This window comes from Homarus americanus, unplaced genomic scaffold (genome assembly GCF_018991925.1).
Source record: "Homarus americanus isolate GMGI-L3 unplaced genomic scaffold, GMGI_Hamer_2.0 scaffold24143, whole genome shotgun sequence".
Classification (NCBI taxonomy): domain Eukaryota; kingdom Metazoa; phylum Arthropoda; class Malacostraca; order Decapoda; family Nephropidae; genus Homarus; species Homarus americanus.
In genome coordinates, this window is record NW_024713349.1 from 80,001 (window position 1) to 99,388 (window position 19,388).

General features: G+C 38.6%; 1 protein-coding gene across 9 annotated transcripts in view; it reads left to right on the forward strand.

Annotated features, from left to right (window-relative positions):
• The window catches only part of LOC121871838 (kin of IRRE-like protein 1), a 47,913-nt gene extending 28,969 nt beyond the window's left edge, over positions 1-18,944 (forward strand). The window contains exons 8-13 of one of the 9 annotated variants that reach the window (XR_006089967.1): positions 20-179; positions 846-1,448; positions 4,697-4,930; positions 8,021-8,130; positions 14,130-14,611; positions 17,815-18,944. Coding sequence is in view for 3 of the 9 variants with exons in the window: in XM_042374369.1 (XP_042230303.1) it covers positions 20-179; positions 846-1,448; positions 4,697-4,930; positions 8,021-8,130; positions 14,130-14,447 (1,425 nt within the window). In the remaining 6 variants the exon portion in view is untranslated. Of the gene's footprint in view, positions 1-19; positions 180-845; positions 1,449-4,696; positions 4,931-8,020; positions 8,131-11,155; positions 11,242-11,930; positions 12,031-14,129; positions 17,283-17,814 lie in introns of those variants that run through there. The other 8 variants (XR_006089968.1, XR_006089969.1, XR_006089971.1 and 5 more) reach the window with 8 other exon arrangements.
• The last annotated feature ends 444 nt before the right edge of the window (positions 18,945-19,388 follow it).

The window sequence follows — 19,388 nt, forward strand, 5'->3', positions numbered from 1 at the left end:
TGCACTCTTCCTCCCACAGGGCAATCTGGTGCGGCAGAATGCGACAGCAGGAGTCATAGTGAAAGACAAGAAGTTGAAACTGAGGAACATCCAACGTCAACAGGCTGGTCATTACAGCTGCGTCGCTACTAACATCATCGGGACAGGCAATAGTGAACCTGTCGTCCTCAAAGTGAACTGTAAGTGTAGCTGGTGAGGTGTGGGTGGTGAAGTGTAGGCTGTGGTGATGTGTGGGTGCTGGTGAAGTGTGGGTGATGGTGAAGTGTGGGTGGTAGTCAGGTGTGAGTGGTGGTAGAGTGTAGGTGGTGGTGAAGTGTGGGTTGTGGTGAAATGTGGGTTGTGGTGAAGTGTATGTTTTAATGGAGTGTGGGTGTTTGTGGGAAATTGTAAGTGGTGGTGAGGTATGAGTGATGGTGAAGTGTAGGTGTTGGTGAAGTGTGAGTAGTGTTGGTGAAGTGTAGGTGGTGAAGGTATAATTGCGGATAGTAATGAAGTGTGGATAGTGGAGGAGGATGGGTGGGAGTGGTGATGTGTGGTTGGGTGTGAAGTGTAGAAGGTGACAGTGTTGTGCGGATAATGGAGTAAAGACTTAATGAGAGAGAGAGAGAGAGAGAGAGAGAGAGAGAGAGAGAGAGTCATTTATTGATATATTAATTTAAATTTTAACTATATACTTTATTTAACACTTGAATATGATGGTATAACGCTTTCATGATTAAAACTTCAATTTTATTGCCCTGAAAAAGAATTATAGATTAAGCCATCATCCTCAATGACATTTTTGAAGCCTTGTTTGTACTAGTATGAATAAGAATGTTATTTACTCGTGGTCATGTTTTATTCAGACGTGCCGGTGTGCTCAGATACTACCGACCGCGTCCTGGGAGCTGCCAAGGACGACGAGGTGCAGTTGAACTGTCGTGTCAACGCCTCACCCAGCCAGGTCACCTTCAGCTGGTACTTCAGAACACCAGACAATCTGATCCCCATAGATAAAGAGAAGTTTACTGTAAAGGATAGTACCTCGCTGCTCACCTACCAAATCAGAAAAGAGAGTGACTACGGACAGGTGCTCTGTTTCGCTGCCAACGAGATCGGGGAACAATATGATCCCTGTACCTTTGAGGTCAATCCTGCAGGAAAACCAGACGCTATTGACAACTGTACACTCACCAATCAGACCACAGACACGTTGTTTGTGTCTTGTCTGCCTGGCTTCGACGGTGGTCTCGAGCAGCAGTTTGTGGCCGAGGTCTTCGAATTTGATGGAACTACCCGCCACATGTTATTCAATATCACCGAGAAGGTGGAGCCTACTTTTACGATAGAAGCGCTTCATCCAGGAACTTCTTATCTCCTGGGCATATACGCGGAGAACATCAAAGGGAAGAGCGAGCAGCGAGTCCTGCACGGGTTCACGCTACCCCCAAAACCTGAAATTGGCCCCAGTAAGTGAAATGTGGCAGGACACATCCGTAGAGTTTATGTACTACCAGCCTCACTACTGTATGCTCACTTGTGTGGTTTGTGTGGTTATATATATATATATATATATATATATATATATATATATATATATATATATATATATATATATATATATATATATATATATATATATATATATATATATATATAATCACTGGTGTACAGATAGTGAGGTGAGGCAGCCTTCTGTATAGCCATGAGAAGTGACGAAGAAGAAAATAAGTGACCATCGCCTGTGGGAACAGTTTGGTTGCCACATTGGTGTGATAAGCCACGTTTCTGGCCCATATTACCCGTAGCCAACCAATCTATATGCATCCGTCCTCACTGGATATTTGACAGGCTGGGAAGCTGTGTGGTGTGGCGGTCAGATGCATATCCATAAAACTGCTAAACGTTGCCTCTCTCCCAGCGATCAAAAATAAAAAAAGAATATTTTTGTTGAAGGGAAAGCGTTTTTATGTACACATTATAGTCTATCGATGACTTCTGAACTTAACCAAAGACTTCCATGGTGTCCCTAACGTTTACCTTAATATCTCTTCCTCCCCTTCACCTCCTCTTCCTACCTCCCACCCTCTTCCCTTCTTCTACCCTTTCAACTCCTTTTCCTTCCTTTTTTCTTCCTCCCATATTTTACCTTTTCATTTCTTCCCTTTCATATCCAATTCCTCTTCCTTTTTTCTGTTCCTAATCTTTCTTCCCTCTTCGCCTTTAGTAATGATCACTGTTTAACGTCTTACCAGGTCGTGTCACAACTCCCACCAGATTACAAGATCTGATGAAAGTTTACAAAAGCTATCGAGGAAATCACTACATGTCAAGTCAAACCTCCTGTAAACTTTACTCTGTATCTACCCAACAGCAGAACCGAGATAGAGAGGAATAGATGTGAAAGAAGGAGAAGAAGAAGATGATGAAGAAGAAACAAGATAAATGCTTACAAAAAAGAAGATGGAATGAAAACAATACTTAAAGATCACAACAAGACGTGTGTGTGGGTGTGTGGGTGTGTGGGTGTGTGGGTATATGGGTGTGTGGGTGTGTGGGTATATGGGTGTGTGGGTGTGTGCGCGCGCCTCAGTTTAGTTATTATTTTTTACTGAAGGGTAAAGAGAAAACCAAGATAAGGAAAAGAATAATTTAAAAGAATAAGGAAACAGAAACAGTGAAGGAGAGATAATATGTTTTAAGCATTGTTTTCTTTTATTTTGATTCGTCTATATTACTTTTTGTATTAAATCACCAATTAGAGAAGAAAGAAAACGAACAACAACAACAACCAGATACATCACCAAAACAAACCAAGACAATTTAAATTAGACGAAACCAAAACATCCAAGTTATATACATACAGACAGAGGTTAAGACACGCCACAAGATGACTCCTCGAAACATTCACTACAATAAGACGCGGCAGATTGAGAGACAAATGGAGGTTAAGAAATACCTCATCTATTCCTTGGTAAAGACAAGACGTCGTAATGAGCGTTCCATTAACTCCCTAAAAAGGAGAGTGATCATGACGATGCTGAGTTATAATAAAGACATTCTGTACCATGTTTCCGTTTTTGGGGGGTTGGGTTGTGGTCCAGCCAGGCGCCTGCAGTGAGGAAGAAGAAAAATAGGAGTGAGAGCCCCGGGAGTGTTGTGGTGGGTGCAGGGCCTCACGTCGTGATGGAGTCGCAAATAATAAAGTTTGGGTTGTCTCACGGCCACAACCCGTCGATATCAGCAACTTTATCTTCTCTCTCGGTTTTTATCACCTGCCTGCTGGCTCTTCTCCTGCTAACTCTGCTTCTATAACTTTCCTTGACTTTTTTATTTTCGTACTTGACATCTTTTGTTGCGGCAGCTTATCAGTATATATATATATATATATATATATATATATATATATATATATATATATATATATATATATATATATATATATATATATATATATATATATATATATATATATATATATATGCACGAGTAGAAAATTGATTGTTATTGTGCTTGTTCGGTAGTTGCTGTGATAGTGAGGGCCCAGAACACCAGCACCTACCACAGGCAGTACTCTCGCCCTCACAACAGTCATGGTCACTATCATACACCAAGTTATCATCATTATATCATGTCTCAATTTGAAGAAAAGTGGATTACTCGCTGCCATTGTATCACATTCTATTTATTATATTATGAGCTAACGTTCATGTCTGCTTCAATCATTTCAAGAGGAAAACTTTGTTGATATAATGTTATAGACAAGTTTTTTTAATGTGCAGTGCCAACTATATGGTCCTGATAACGTAAGTTTAGTTTGTTAAATGAGAAACTAAATTATAATCTAGAAATTAGGTAGACAATAGTTAGGAGGTACACGATATATGCCCAGTACATGAAAGTGTTAGTGTATTTATATATGATAATGTTCATTAGATTATTAATCAGGAGACAGAAACATCAATGGAGTAGGAAACAATTAGACAGAACGAATGTCAAACATACATTAAACGAGGAAAAAAGGTGTTTTTTCTTGGTCACAGATAAACTTGGAGACATTTTTTATTAAAGCGTGTGTGGCAGTGTGTGTAGCGGCTCACTTACCCAACACCTGCTATACTATTCATGAAAAGTAAAGCTATTCTTCAAACTTTGATCAGATTTACATACATGAAACCGCAACAAATTGGTCAGTGTTCACCCTGCGGCTCTACAACCCACGCCAGACTTTACCTGCTCTACCAAGGATTTGACGGCTGCTATATGTAGAATAAAAAAATATATATATTTAAATATTTTTATACAAGTGCGATATTACGTAGAAAAACAAATAATAACTATTAAAGAATATATCATTACTAACCCAATTAGCTTAACCTAACCTAACCTAACCTAACCTAACATAGCCTAACCTTACCTAACCTAACCCTAATGTGATTATAGTTTGGTTATGATAGTAAACGAAGACTCACTACTTTTTTTCGTAGGTGAATGTGTGTGTATAGAGAGAGTAAGATAGAGAGAAGGTGATAAACAGAAATTAAGGACACTCTGATAGTCAAATACGAAGACATACACAAAACAAAACCAAGAACAATAATATCAAACTCTAAATATATGACGATTTTCACTTTTTTTTTCAGATTCTTATGACCATCACCTGAAGTCTGTTCTATATAATTACCTCATTAATAAACTACTAATGTGTACTCCTCAGCTACGCCCTCTACACATATCTTCCCCATCACTCCTATCCTGGGAGGTCTGATCTGCGTGGTCGGATTTCTGGTGCTGGTGGCGATCGTGGTGGTGGTGGTGATGAAGCTGAGGGGGAACTCACGTAGAGCCAAGGAGCGCCACGACCCAGCATCAGGCATCAAGGTACCCCACACTCCTCTACACCACAGCAAGGATGGCAGCGATGGTCCCGATGTGATCCTCTGTCGCACTGGTGAGTGAGCGGTGAGAGAGAGAGACAGAGAATAACATTGTGAAATGGAACGTCATGTTACTATATAGATAGATAGAGACTACCTATACACTTTAAAGAGAGAGATATATCTATACCTTTAAAGAGAGAGAGAGAGAGAGATGCTATCTATACACTTTAAAAAGAGAGAGAGAGAGAGATGCTATCTATACTTTAAAGAGAGATGCTACTATACACTTTAAAGAGAGGGTGAGATGCTACCTGTACACTTGAGAGAGAGAGACTAACAGTCAAGTGGACCAGACTCACTCAAGTAGCTCCTTGGACCCGCAGGAAGAGGTAGGGAGAGGGAGAGAGAGAGAGAGGGAGAGGGAGGGAGAGAGGGAGAGGTAGAGAGAGGGAGGGAGAGGGAGGGGTAGTTCTTGTGGTGGTAACTACAGTGTTGTGATATAATGGTGCTATGTTGTAATGGGAGTTGTTATTATTTGTGGTAATGAGGGGCATTATTCTGATGGTGTTATGGTGAAGGTGTTGCAGTAAAGGTGTTGTGGTGAAGGTGTTGTGGTGAAGGTGTTGTGGTGAAGGTGTTGTAGTGATGGTGTTGTAGTGATGGTGTTGTGGTGAAGGTGTTGTAGTGAAGGTGTTGTAGTGAAGGTGTTGTTATGATGGTGTTATGATGGTGTTATGGTGAAGGTGTTGTAGTGAAGGTAAGTGATGGTGTTGTAGTGATGGTGAGAAGGTGAAGTGATGTGTTGTAGTGATGGTGAAGATGACTAGTGAAGGTGTTGTGGTGAAGGTGTTAGTAGTGAAGGTGTTGTAGTGAAGGTGTTGTAGTGAAGGTGTTGTAGTGAAGGTGTTGTAGTGAAGGTGTTGTAGTGAAGGTGTTGTGGTGAAGGTGTTGTAGTGATGGTGTTGTAGTGATGGTGTTGTAGTGAAGGTGTTGTAGTGATGGTGTTGTAGTGATGGTGTTGTAGTGAAGGTGTTGTGGTGAAGGTATTGTAGTGATGGTGTTGTAGTGAAGGTGTTGTAGTGAAGGTGTTGTAGTGAAGGTGTTATGGTGAAGGTGTTGTAGTGAAGGTGTTGTAGTGAAGGCGTTGTAGTGAACGTGTTGTTATGATGGTATTATGATGGTGTTATGGTGAAGGTGTTGCAGTGAAGGTTTTTTTTATGATGGTGTTGTTATGATGGTGTTATGGCGAAGATATTATGGCGGTGTCGTGGTAAAATTTGTCATTGTGATGGAATTGAGGGTTGTTAAAATGGTATGATGAGTAAATTTATCATGGTGGTATAATGAAGTAGTTATGGTGAAGATTGATACACCATACGGGTTGTTATTGTTGTGATTGTCGTGTATTTTTTGTTATTGTCGTGGCGTTAGTCTAGGGGTATTGCTGAGGCCATCGACATATCTATTCAGGACCTTATTTTTGGGGGGAAGAGATTGTGCTTGTGGTGAGGGCCGTGTTTATATGGTGGTAAGCCTTCTTCAGGTTGATCCATCAGAAGGTTTTTCAATATAAGTTCTGTCCTTGTAGTGCCTGTGAATAATAACATCAGATTGGAGACCGCCATCGGGAACTGGATGGTAAAGCTCGGTATAAAAATTGGAAGTACTGTAGGTATCGTAGGTAGGTGATTACTGACGACGTGTTGTAGTGTAGTAGTTTATGTGGTTGAAGTAAGATGGAAGGGGCTACATTCCTACAACTATGTGGAGTTTTAAGGGGAATACGATAATTTTGTTGTTATCCGTGCATGTCATCTGCTTTTGGGAAGTTGATCTTGAATGTACAGTAGCGGGTTGGGATGATTAGTAAAATAAATAGTATTGGCTGCATTTAAATTGGTAGTTAATGTGTTTGTTTAGCATGTGTATTATTTAAACTGTTATTTAGAATTTGTTTTCATATACAGAAACATACAAACACAGACATATATACAATTACACATCATCATCATCATCATCATCATCATCAACATCATCATGACAAACTGTTAAAGATCTTCTTATACCCACAGTCACTAAAGCGTGTTCCAATACCTTAGTTATATGACTGAACAAACCTGAGGAAATGCCCGTCAAGACCTCTATACCCAAACACGATAAGTTATATTCATCTCCCCACTAAGAATGCAAACAAAAACATATGGAACCACATGAGCCACATACTGTAACCCTCGTATAATATTCCTCTGTTTATTATTGACTGTATTAGAGGTTATTTGTCATACATATCAGTGACTGAGTGGACTGATCTTGCTGAACACATAGTCGGTCAGGCAGAATAATGGTCAACATTTAAGTTATGGAATAATAAGACATTGATTCTAAATGTTTATATATTAAAATCTGATCAAATTTCTTCGATAACTCTGAACTTAGATTATCTAGTGTTATTGTTCTTCCTGTATGATACTCAAGGTTCATTTAGGGACTGCATAAAGGGAAACATAGTACAGACACATGGTAGAATTATCATAGGAGACGATGACGAAAGTTACCCTTTATGGTCCTTAAGTCTTAAAGGTGTCATGTGGGTATAAGGGATATACAGTACAAACGAGTGTGTGTGTTAGGTCAAGCAGCCCCTCATCACCACCCGCTATAAAACTCCATCAATAAATTCAACTCACTCGCCATTACTAATACAGCCATAAACAAGACTGAAAGTTACAAGGACTCGTCAGCCATCATTACAATATTTAACTAAGAGCTGTAATGACTGACGCCGTTGAGTTGTGTGTTTGGCGATGAACCCAAATGTTGACACTATTACCATGATGTTATATGCTATCACGTCTCGGTTATGTATAATGCTCGTAGTTTACTTCATTGTATCACTAGTTCATTGTAAGTACATAAATTCTTACTGGCAGTATCTTCACAGTTACTTATGTTGTGTATCCAATTCTTAGAAATAAATCGTATATTATTATTCATTATTATGATTATTATCACTGTAATTATAAACATATTCATAGATGCTCTCACACACACACAAACACACGCACACGCACACGCGCACACACACACACTTCAACTAGGTAACTTAACTCCCTACTCACATCACAAGTAACCTTGTGTTCTCCCTCCACAACACCATGTAGCCGACCCTGCCTACGAGGATGTCGACGGCATCCCTCAGAAGCTGAAACACGCCAATATTTACGAGACGGTCCCCTACGACAACAATGACAAGAACACCAAGAACTCAGAGGTAGGTAGGCAGCTTAGCATGTTAAACACTCTCCCCTTACCCTCCCTATTGCTCCTGCATCTATATCCTTCTGTAATGTCTTGCCAGTAGCTCCCTGTGTCTGTGCCTCGGTGATTCATGTGATCTAAATGTGTTCTAGATTGTTTGTCCTTTGATGGAGTTGGCACTGTAGTTTGTGTTGTGTGAAATATTTGGTGACAAAATTCCCTTTATTGATGTTATGATTTCCTTTTGTAAGAATTAATGTCATCTGGTAGCTTAAGGCTCTGTATACTGTACATAAAGTAAGGTGATATGCACTGATATTCACAACAGTAGTAGTCTAACTTCAGTTCTCAGGACACTAAATATTCATACTTTCTTATGTGTATTGATATTTATAGTGTTACATCTCTTCCCTCTTTTAGCTGATATTGAACTCTCGGAATGGACACAGTTCATATCACCCCATCAGGATTTTTTGAAAAGTATTTATAACTTGTAAACAACTTTAATATGTTTGTTATTAACTTTAAATACATGAATCTCTTTCGTAGTAAGTATTCTAGAAGTTGTTTCTCAAATAACTTCTTTCTCACCTCTTAATAATACAACTTTTCCCCTAGTTTAGATAATTTCTCATCCTTTATTCCTCAAATTTGGTGGACCAGCGGTTGGCAGGATGAAGAAAGCATATATATAGTGTCTAATCAAGTGCTATATATGCAAGCTTTAGTCCCTTAACTATATAAAACAAAATTAAACAAATAATCAACCTTAAAACACCACAAAAGATTTTATCCACATTTTCTATAAATATTCCACGAAAGTTCTGAAGACGTGTTTAAATATATATACAACCTGAACACAGAGACAATTAATCACATAAGCCTCACGTTCACCTTTACTCACTGGAAGACATAATGACCCTGTTGTATTTTTAATTTTCTCTAGACGCGTACTGTTCTCATTAGCAGGAGACAACCCTTGACATGTTCCTTACTTTCATTAGGTAGACGATAGTTAAGTCTCTCATCTTGGAAATCCTAGGGGAGTAAAGACCCACAAATAATGGTAAAAAAAAACCTCCATCTGAGCCTCAAACCAAACATCAAATATTATCGCTAAACTTTGATTTTTTTTGTATAATCTTGAATCGTATTTAGTGGAGATAAATGATATTAAGTAATGCCTTTCATTATTAAACACTCTACTTTTTTTAAGAGTTAAATTAATTACTTATTAACACACGTCGTTAATAACTCCCAACATACGTTATGGTGTTTTAGTAAGATATAAACTAAGGCTTTTATTCGATGCTTCTCCGCCTTCTACTACGAACCGGGTACAATTTCCGCTCTGGTAGGAAGTAAAGAGGGCAGTGTCCAGCGCCACCCTCCTGTACATGGTAATTTTTCCTCCGGGTACTATACTGAACAGGATGGGGGATGGGCCTCAGTGGTTCTGTAGTGGGAGTCATATATCATAGTTTACCATTGATATAATAGACCTTACTAGATATATAATATAGCTTGTCAATATAGATATGAAAACGGATAGGAACGACTATTTACAAATACAATTAAAATATCAACTATGAATATTCATCATTCAACTTATTTTCAGTTTAGTTAGAAAAATCCAACTTAATTTAATCATAATTATTCATATAAGTAATCGCATTTTCCTACATTCATTTCGTCATTAATCTGCCAAGTTATTCTCTCGAGCTTCCTTGAAACCTGACTGTGCTGGACTCTGCTTTTGTAATGGTTGTCAACACCTCCTCCCCTGTTCCTGTGTCTTGCCATGACTTGGAAGGTTAAATGTGTACAGTATATGATCGTCTCACAACGCGTATCTTTGTAAAAAATTATTTCTCTAAACTCCTTGAAGATTTGACTCCTAAGCTATCATGTTATCTTACTCGTGTTCCAAGGGTTAAGATATCTTACTTGAGGGATTAAGTCATTGTATTCAAACGGTAAAGTCATTTAGTTCAAGGGGTTAAGACATGATACTCAAAGGGTTAAGTCATCATGCTCAAGGGGTTAAGATACCTTGTTCAATGGGTTAAGTCATCATGCTCAAGGGGTTAAGATACCTTGTTCAATGGGTTAAGTCATCATGCTCAAGGGGTTAAGATACCTTGTTCAATGGGTTAAGTCATCATGCTCAAGGGGTTAAGATACCTTGTTCAATGGGTTAAGTCATCATGCTCAAGGGGTTAAGATACCTTGTTCAATGGGTTAAGTCATCATGCTCAAGGGGTTAAGATACCTTGTTCAATGGGTTAAGTCATCATGCTCAAGGGGTTAAGATACCTTGTTCAATGGGTTAAGTCATCATGCTCAAGGGGTTAAGATACCTTGTTCAATGGGTTAAGTCATCATGCTCAAGGGGTTAAGATACCTTGTTCAATGGGTTAAGTCATCATGCTCAAGGGGTTAAGATACCTTGTTCAATGGGTTAAGTCATCATGCTCAAGGGGTTAAGATACCTTGTTCAATGGGTTAAGTCATCATGCTCAAGGGGTTAAGATACCTTGTTCAATGGGTTAAGTCATCATGCTCAAGGGTTAAGATACTTCAATAGGTTGCAGAAGTCATCATGCTCAAGGTTAAGATACCTTGTTCAATGGGTTAAGTCATCATGCTCAAGGGTTAAGATACCTTGTTCAATGGGTTAGAATATCTATGCTCCAGGGGTTAAAGATACCTTGTTCAATGGGTTAAATCATCATGCTCAAGGGGTTAAGATACCTTGTTCAATGGGTTAAGTCATCATGCTCAAGGGGTTAAGATACCTTGTTCAATGGGTTAAGTCATCATGCTCAAGGGGTTAAGATACCTTGTTCAATGAGTTAAGTCATCATGCTCAAGGGGTTAAGATACCTTGTTCAATGAGTTAAGTCATCATGCTCAAGGGGTTAAGATACCTTGTTCAATGAGTTAAGTCATCGTACTCGAGGGGTTGATCAGCTTATCGAATTAATGCCTTAAATTAATACTTAACATTGATGATAATTTTTGTGTATTTATTTTAGATTTTAAACATGACTGAAGGTTTATAAAGTCATTCTAAAACCTCGAGTCCTCTTATGGTCCACCGAAGATTAATGTTCGACAAACTGTATGTAACAAAATGCATAATGAGGATAACTTTAAACACTTGTATATTATTGAGTAATATTCTGCCATCCTTCTTCCTGTAACATCACCTCCTTTCCCACCTCCTCCTTCACCACTTCCTCTTTTTCCTCCTCCTAACTCACCCCTATTTCCTTCTCACTCTCTCCCCCTCATCACCACCATCCCCCTTCCCTCACCCTAAACCATAGGTAATTAAATGGTGAACTAACTCCCAGGTAATATATTTCTAAATAATTTATTCCACCTCGTATCAATTTATTACCCATTTCCTGCCCACTCCCCCCAATCCCCACACCTCCCCCCCCCCCTCAGTAAACCTTCCCCTTCTTAACTTAAATTATATTCTACCTTCTCATCCAACTTCCCTTATCTTCACTCCCTTCTCTTAAGTCTTCACTGCTCTTTTCATCCCATTCATTCATTCATCATCTATTTTATTCACGTTGTTTATCTTTTAGTCTCTCATATCCTCTATTTCTCTTTCTTACTCCTTTATCCACTGTTCTAACTCTTTCATCTTATAATTGTTCCTTCTTCTTATCTTATCATCTCTTATCTTATCTCCCCCCCTCCATCATCATTCCCTCATTTTGTTAACTCTCCTCTCCCATCTCCTCCTCGTTCCATCGCTCTTTCTCATCTCCCGTATTTATCTAATTTTTCTTTCAGTCTTGTTGTTCTTTTGCCTGCTAGCCACTGTCTGCCTGCTCCCCTGCCTTCCAAATGTATTTAATTTATTTGCGTTCTCCAGCACACTGTTTAAAATCACGTAAGTGCAAGTTGTATGTATGTATGTCAATACTTGCATGCCGAGTTGTGTTATGTGCGTTGATTGCCTTGTAGGACTGGTTGAAATAATCGCTTGTGGCTCCTGATGAATTACGCCTCAATTGGAAACATTATATACCGTATATATACAATTATACATCATACATATAATTTTGTATATGTAGTTATTGATTAGGTATAGTTAGATATAAGTACTTGTGGTTCCTAACTCGTTAAAAAAAATAATTATTGCCTCCTAACACTAATAGAAATATATGTAGATAAATACTCTTATAATATTATTAGTATCATTAGTATTATTATCATTATTACCAATCCTACCTTAAATAACACTGAGTTATGTTTCACGGTAACATTTGGTACCTACACACACACACACACACACACACACACACACACAAGTAGCGGTATGGTAACGAGGTATTGATTAGTCTACTTCTGTTGGTGCTGTTGGTACTACCACTACTGCTGCTTTTACTAACTACTGTTGTTATTGATGCTGTTATGTTGCTGTTACATATATATTAAATATGATAATAGTGTGTTATTAAATTTGTTTTGATAGTTTTCCGCGACAGGAGACGCTACTGTATGACTTATCGCTAATATACATAACCTATCCATAACACTTACACAGTCTATACCACTTATTATATTTCACATTAAGTGTTATATTTTCCCAACACTTGTTATATACATGTTATAAAACTCATTATATAATCTTAACACCTATATTAACACTTGATATAATCGTGATAACATAAAGGGCGTTATATTGTGAAGTGTTATTATGTAACGAGTGATAACAGTTAAATATTACGTGTTATATGGTATACGATTATAATACATGAATATCTATGTTATAATTAGGATACACCAATCAACACACACACACACACACACACACACACACACACACACACACACACATTCAGTACTAACAATAAACTCAAACAAATTCCACAAAAAACTGAGAATCGCGAGAGCACTGACTCCACCTTCCCCTCCTCCGTTCTTCTCTCCCTTCCTCCTTCCCTCCATCACAACGGACATAGGTAGGAGGGAGGAGGAGGAGGGAGAAGGTGAGAGAGTATGGACAAGGACGTAGCTCACCATACAATACGAGTTAAGATCTCCCTTGTGATATATGAGAAGCACACATGTCTTGGCCCCTATAGAGACTGAGGGCTAATGGGATATCTCATAGGAATCTAGCAGTGATATGAAATTGTCTCACTCTCTCTCTCTCTCTCTCTGTCTAATTGTGTGTGTGTGTGTGTGTGTGTGTGTGTGTGTGTGTGTGTATGTGTGTTTAGAAAAACTTATGAGAGGTTCCCTAATTATTCTAATGGGCCGGAGGAGAACTTTAAGTAAGGATGGTTAATGTTAGTGATGGAGATGACTGTGTTGTGTGTGTGTGTGTGTGTGTGTGTGTGTGTGTGTGTGTGCGCGCGCGCGTATGTCTGTCTACCTGTCTGTCATATTTTTTTACACCTGCTTCACTTTTGCCGCTAAATATAATAATTAATTAACTTTGTTTACTTCAGCCATTAACGTAAGATATTACTTACGAAATTAATGAATAACTCTCCATATACTTCACTGTACTAATATGATTTATATAATTTTGTAGACAGGTTATGTTATATTGTTAGAGATAGGATGCAGAAGCTTAAGGTTTACTGTGTGTGTGTGTGTGTGTGTGTGTGTGTGTGTGTGTGCGTGTGTGTGCGTGTGTGTGTGGACAAAAGTGTATTGTGTGTGTAATATGCATGTGTGTTTTCATGTCTCAAATAGGTAAGACAGAAAACCTCATATTTTACCCAGTTATTAAACACATCAGCTTTTGACATAGGTAAAGTTAGACCAGGATAGTCATACCATCTCTGTGTCCCTCAGTGTTCCCCCAGTGTTCCCTCATAGTTCCCTCATAGTGTTCCCTCATAGTTCCCTCATAGTGTTCCCTCAGTGTTCCTTCACAGTTCCCTCATAGTGTTCCCTCAGTGTTCCCTCATAGTTACCTCATAGTGTTCCCTCATGTTACCCTAACGTCTCATCATTACGATTATTTCCCTTCAGAATTCCGCCAAGGACGAAGTCGAATACGCTGAAATCACCTTCAACAACGGCAAGAACAAACAGAAGGGCCACAAGAAGCAGGGGGCTAGCGGGGCCAATGGTACATTACGCTCTTCTGAAGACTCCACCATCTACGCGACCATCGATCACACCCGCACAGCACAGCAACAACAGGAACATCTGCTTAAACAACAAAGGTCACAGCAACTCCAGGGAACGAAGACAGGGAAGCAGACTAGCGGGGACTTAGACTCTGCTGCTCAAAGGGAACCCGATGAAATCCCCCTGATGGACGGAGCCTTAGAGAGCAGCGTCTGAAAGGGATGTAACCTGATGGTAAAGACCATGAGAGAAATACACCTCTGACAGTTTCTTGTCTGAGGAGTGACTGTCAGTGGGAGCTATGAGACTCCCCTCTAACTTGCTGACACATACGCACACGCGCGCGCCAACACACACACACACACACACACACACACACAGTCCTTAGCGGGTGATGTTCAGAAATACACTGTAGAGAGAGAACACAATACGTGAATATAACTTTCAGTATACACTTGAGATATATCGTGTTTATGTAATGGTGTGCTGGTAAATAGGACCTTTAAGTTCTCTTGCTTGTGTACATAAATGAGAGAGAGAGAGACAGTGAGAGAGAGAGAGAGAGAGAGAGATAAAGGTTTTAGTGTGTTGCCATGGACTTAGAAGAGCTCAGAAGTAAAGGAATTCCTGTCCATCGTACACAATGTAATGGTTTGTTGAAATAATTAGTTCCCGCTGTAATTGAAAGATCATTGATATCGTTGAAAATAATAATGGCTAGTTAGAAATAAATTATCAATGGCTTGTGCACATAATCTAATAATCTGGAACATAAGAGAAAATTCATCATATTTAAAAGAATGTTATTAGACGGTCAATAATATAGGAATGTGTTATATAGAGAAGCTGTGGGGAGTGATGATTATATACTGGAATAATGCCTCCTGGCCACCACTGATGAACATAGAGACTTTGTTAATAGTTCACACGTGTTTACTTTATAATAAGTGCTTAAGTATAGTGTTCTTTTTAAGTTACCCTCAAACACTTGATTAGTGGTGTACCACTTATATGTATAGCCTATGGAAAATATAGTTTTTGAGATTTTATTTTTAAAATGTTTTCAAATGTGTTTGTTTTAATTGATCATTCACTCTAATAATAAATGGTGTCTTAATCATTACACAATGAATCTTCCACTCGTCATTAACAGCTAATAATTAGTTTATAAACAACTCATTTGAAACATACTTAAGACCGAATCCCACAAAGCTGTTTCAGAATTCACATGCAAAAATAATCTAAATATTTTATTTCTGGTAAAATTTGACACAGTAATATAGGGAATAATGTATCATTAGGCTTAAAGAAGGTTCCCTGAAACAGCTTTGTCCAGGGTGTTGGGGCAGATGGTCTTTTGTGTGGTGTTTGTACGTTTTGATACACGTGTGTATATATATAATGAATAGCTTATAAGGTCTGTTGAAAATGATACGTTCTTGTGCTTCCTGAACGACCTAGAGTTTATTCTTAAGACAGTAATTCATAAGATGTCTGACAAACTAGCTGCCTTACCTCTTTCTAGTATACTTGAGGACAACAGATATATATAACAGTATTAATGCTAATATCTATGTCTGTTGACTAAGAGCTAACCCGGCTCTGATAGGGATTATATTAACAAAACAATAGCTTAAGAATGTCTAGTAGCTTCAATAATATTACAACAAAAGAGTCAATTTCTTCAAACACTTACGAGTCAAAACTAGACCTACCTGTTAGTTATTCATGAGTTAATTAAGCTTATCTTCTCTACCTGTATAACTTCACTACAGCTTTAATACCAAACTCACAAGAGAAGAATCACGGTAGAGGTGTGCTTCTCAGGTGGGGACAACTGATAGTAAAAGTTAACATTATTTCCCTTTCCCTAATTAGTGATATAGAAGTCCACAATCGACGCTACATGAACGATAACATTTCCATCACTACCTCTTCATATTCTAAAACTTTAAGTAGAGCAAGAAAGAGAGAGATAGAGAGAAACAGAGGCTATTTTCTTTATACATTTTTCCATATACCATAAAATAATTAAACTGAAGTAGAAAGACACACACTCAAAAAAACACGACTATAACCCAAGGAGTAATAACCACAGGATTTTAATCAAAGTAGAATTTACAAGGACAAAATCCCCCTTGAGTACACTCGGTTCTCCTCTGTTCTGAAGCCAACATTAAGCTGGCTAATATATATGGTAATTAAACGCACTTCGCTTAACTCTCCTCAGGGTAAGGCCACACCACACTCTCACCAAGGGAGGAAAGAGAGAGAGAGAGAGAGAGAGAGAGAGAGAGAGAGAGAGAGAGAGAGAGAGAGAGAGAGAGAGATATTATGGGAGGGAAAAAGAGACGTTGTTATAGAGAGAAGAGGCATTTCTCAAGTTAAATATCAGTGAGAAATGTATTTATTATAATAATTTTACCTAACCTAACCTAACCAAACCCAACTCAGATAACACTATTGAAAAAAATATATAAAAATCAAGAGAGAAAAAAATATTTCAATTGGTAAATGAAAAAAAAAAGTCAGATAAAAGTGAATTGATGTTCCATTACATATAAAGCCAATTAAATACCTGTAATACTGTGATAAATACCCAATATCTACCCCTCTTACCTCCCTCTCACCCCTCTCCTCCCCACTCTCTACAACCTTTATTCATCCTACCCTCCCCAACCTCTCCTCACCCCCTTCCCATACCTTTTACCCCATCCTATTTCCCCTCCTTTATCTCTCCCACACCGTATCTTCGCACCATTTACCCTCTCCTTGCCCCCTTCTCCCTCCACCCACTTTATCAATCCTCTTTCCCTCTTCTCTATCCCCCTTTCTCACCCTCCTTTTCCCTCCTCACGTTCTCCTTCTTTCCCATACCCATCTCCCACCCTCTCTCATACAATTTTCACCCCCTCTACCTTTCTACCTCTTCTACCTCTCCTCCACCTTCTTTCTCCCTCTTCTACCCTTTCCCCTACCCTCTTCACCCCTTCCTCTACCACCCTTCTCCTCCATCACTATATGCCAACCCATAATAAACACAGAAATATCCTGGGCATTTTTTTATTTTGAAGCTTCATGAATCCGAATCCAGTTACGGTTCGAATCTCCTATTGCAATTCGGGCGCGTTGTGTATGATAACAATTACATTCACATTGTTTTTCTTTTTTCTTTTGGTGTGTGTGGGGGGGGGGGGTTAACCCGTACTCAGAATTCGCTATAATTGCCATTTGATATTACCAATAACCCAATAGCCGATAATCCTTGGTCAATTAAAGGGTGTTGGTTGAATACGAAGCACTGGATATAAATCCTCCCGAATCCCACTTAACGAGCGACTCCCAGTGAGAGTTAATTTGAGACGAGAGAAAAGGCAATGTTTCAGACTGTCAGGCTAGGACTAGGAGAAGCCTGGCGGGTTAGGAAAAGACTGTCAGGCTGGGAGAAGACTGTCAGGCTAGGAGAAGACTGTCAGGCTAGGAGAAGACTGTCAGGCTAGGAGAAGACTGTAAGACTAGGAGAACAAGACTGTTAGGCTGGGAATAACTGTGTGTATGTTAAGGGGAACACACAACACAAGAGTACACACACACACACACAGACACACACACAGACACACACACACACACACACACAAGTATTATACGAATTGAATAAAAAATTACACCATTCATGCAAAGAAGTTGAAGTATCCCTCATTGTGGAAACCCTCACATTGTTATTATCGCATGTTCCTTATACATTATAATCTTCCCATAGTGAGAAAAAGTTTAAATCAAGAAAGAGATTACCTACACTTGTCTTATTTACAATCGTCGGATGTAAACCTCATCTACGATTATATTCCTTGAAGTTGTATCTAGTCACGCAATGTTTTTTTTTTGCAAGTATTTATAAAAGGCGCCATCACTCTTTTATTTTACTTCGCTTACTTCGCCATAGTATTTTTGTTTTAGTAAGAGCTTAGACACTAAGGTGAAATTCTTTTAATTAGTGGACTCGTGAGCACAATGATTGAGGAGTTATGGAAATTACTTAAAATAATGATAATTGATGTTTCATTCACAGGATTTTTTATATGAATCTGGTAGACGTTGTCTGAGTGATCGTGGGGGTAATTTCGTTTGACAAGTACATAGTTGGAATGTATGTAAGTTTTTGTATCTGTGTGTGTGTGTGTGTGTCTACTGTATATCTCTGTGTGCGTTTTGTACCTCCCTATATCTGTGTATGTACAGTATATGTATGCATACGTAAATATATGCATGTATGTATGAATACCTTAGCATACATATTCTAAACACCATCTATATCTATATTCATATGTATACATGTATTACCCTCAAACGAATTAATATCTTCCTTGTGTCACTCAGATTACGTCACACTGCAACACACACAGCAATATAAACATTTATAAATAAAACAAGTCTGTAAATATTAAACACTCATCATAATCGTCGTCTCTGCCCCCCCCCCCCATTGACAGGACATGGCAGAGACAACCAACAATGATAATAAATCTGGCGAAAGTTATTTAATCTTCTATGTATCATTTTTTTTCTACATTGGAAAATACTGAGCCTGATGAGAGACTAACGTTAAGAGATGCATTTAACTGTTAGAAGGTAATCAAATATAGTTCTAAGTATTTACTGTAAAGTCTTCTACTCTGTGGGAGGAACTATGTTAATAAAGAAACCACGAACGTACTTTTGTTGTTGTTTTAGTATTTCTTTATTCCAACGCTGTATGAGAGAGAGAGAGAGAGCAATAAAATGAAAGCAAAACAAAATCAGGCAGTTACCATACCATTCCACAGGGGACAGCACAGGCAGAGCGGTAAAACATCTTCGAAATAAGATACACGATCTCCTCTCTCACCCTCATATCCTTGACATACCCCATCCTCAAATCACACATAACACTGATTTAATTCTATTTTCTCCCGTATATTTGGTCATGTAATCCATTAATGTTCACAGGCCACATACTGTAAACATATCACATTTCTGAAGACTAGTCCTACTGTATACTTACATCAATCCCAAGAGGTAAACACAGTGCCTCTATCATCTAACACTCGTCTCTCTGCATCAATCTACACAACAGAAAGAACCCACTCAACAGAAAGAACCCACTCAACAGAAAGAGCC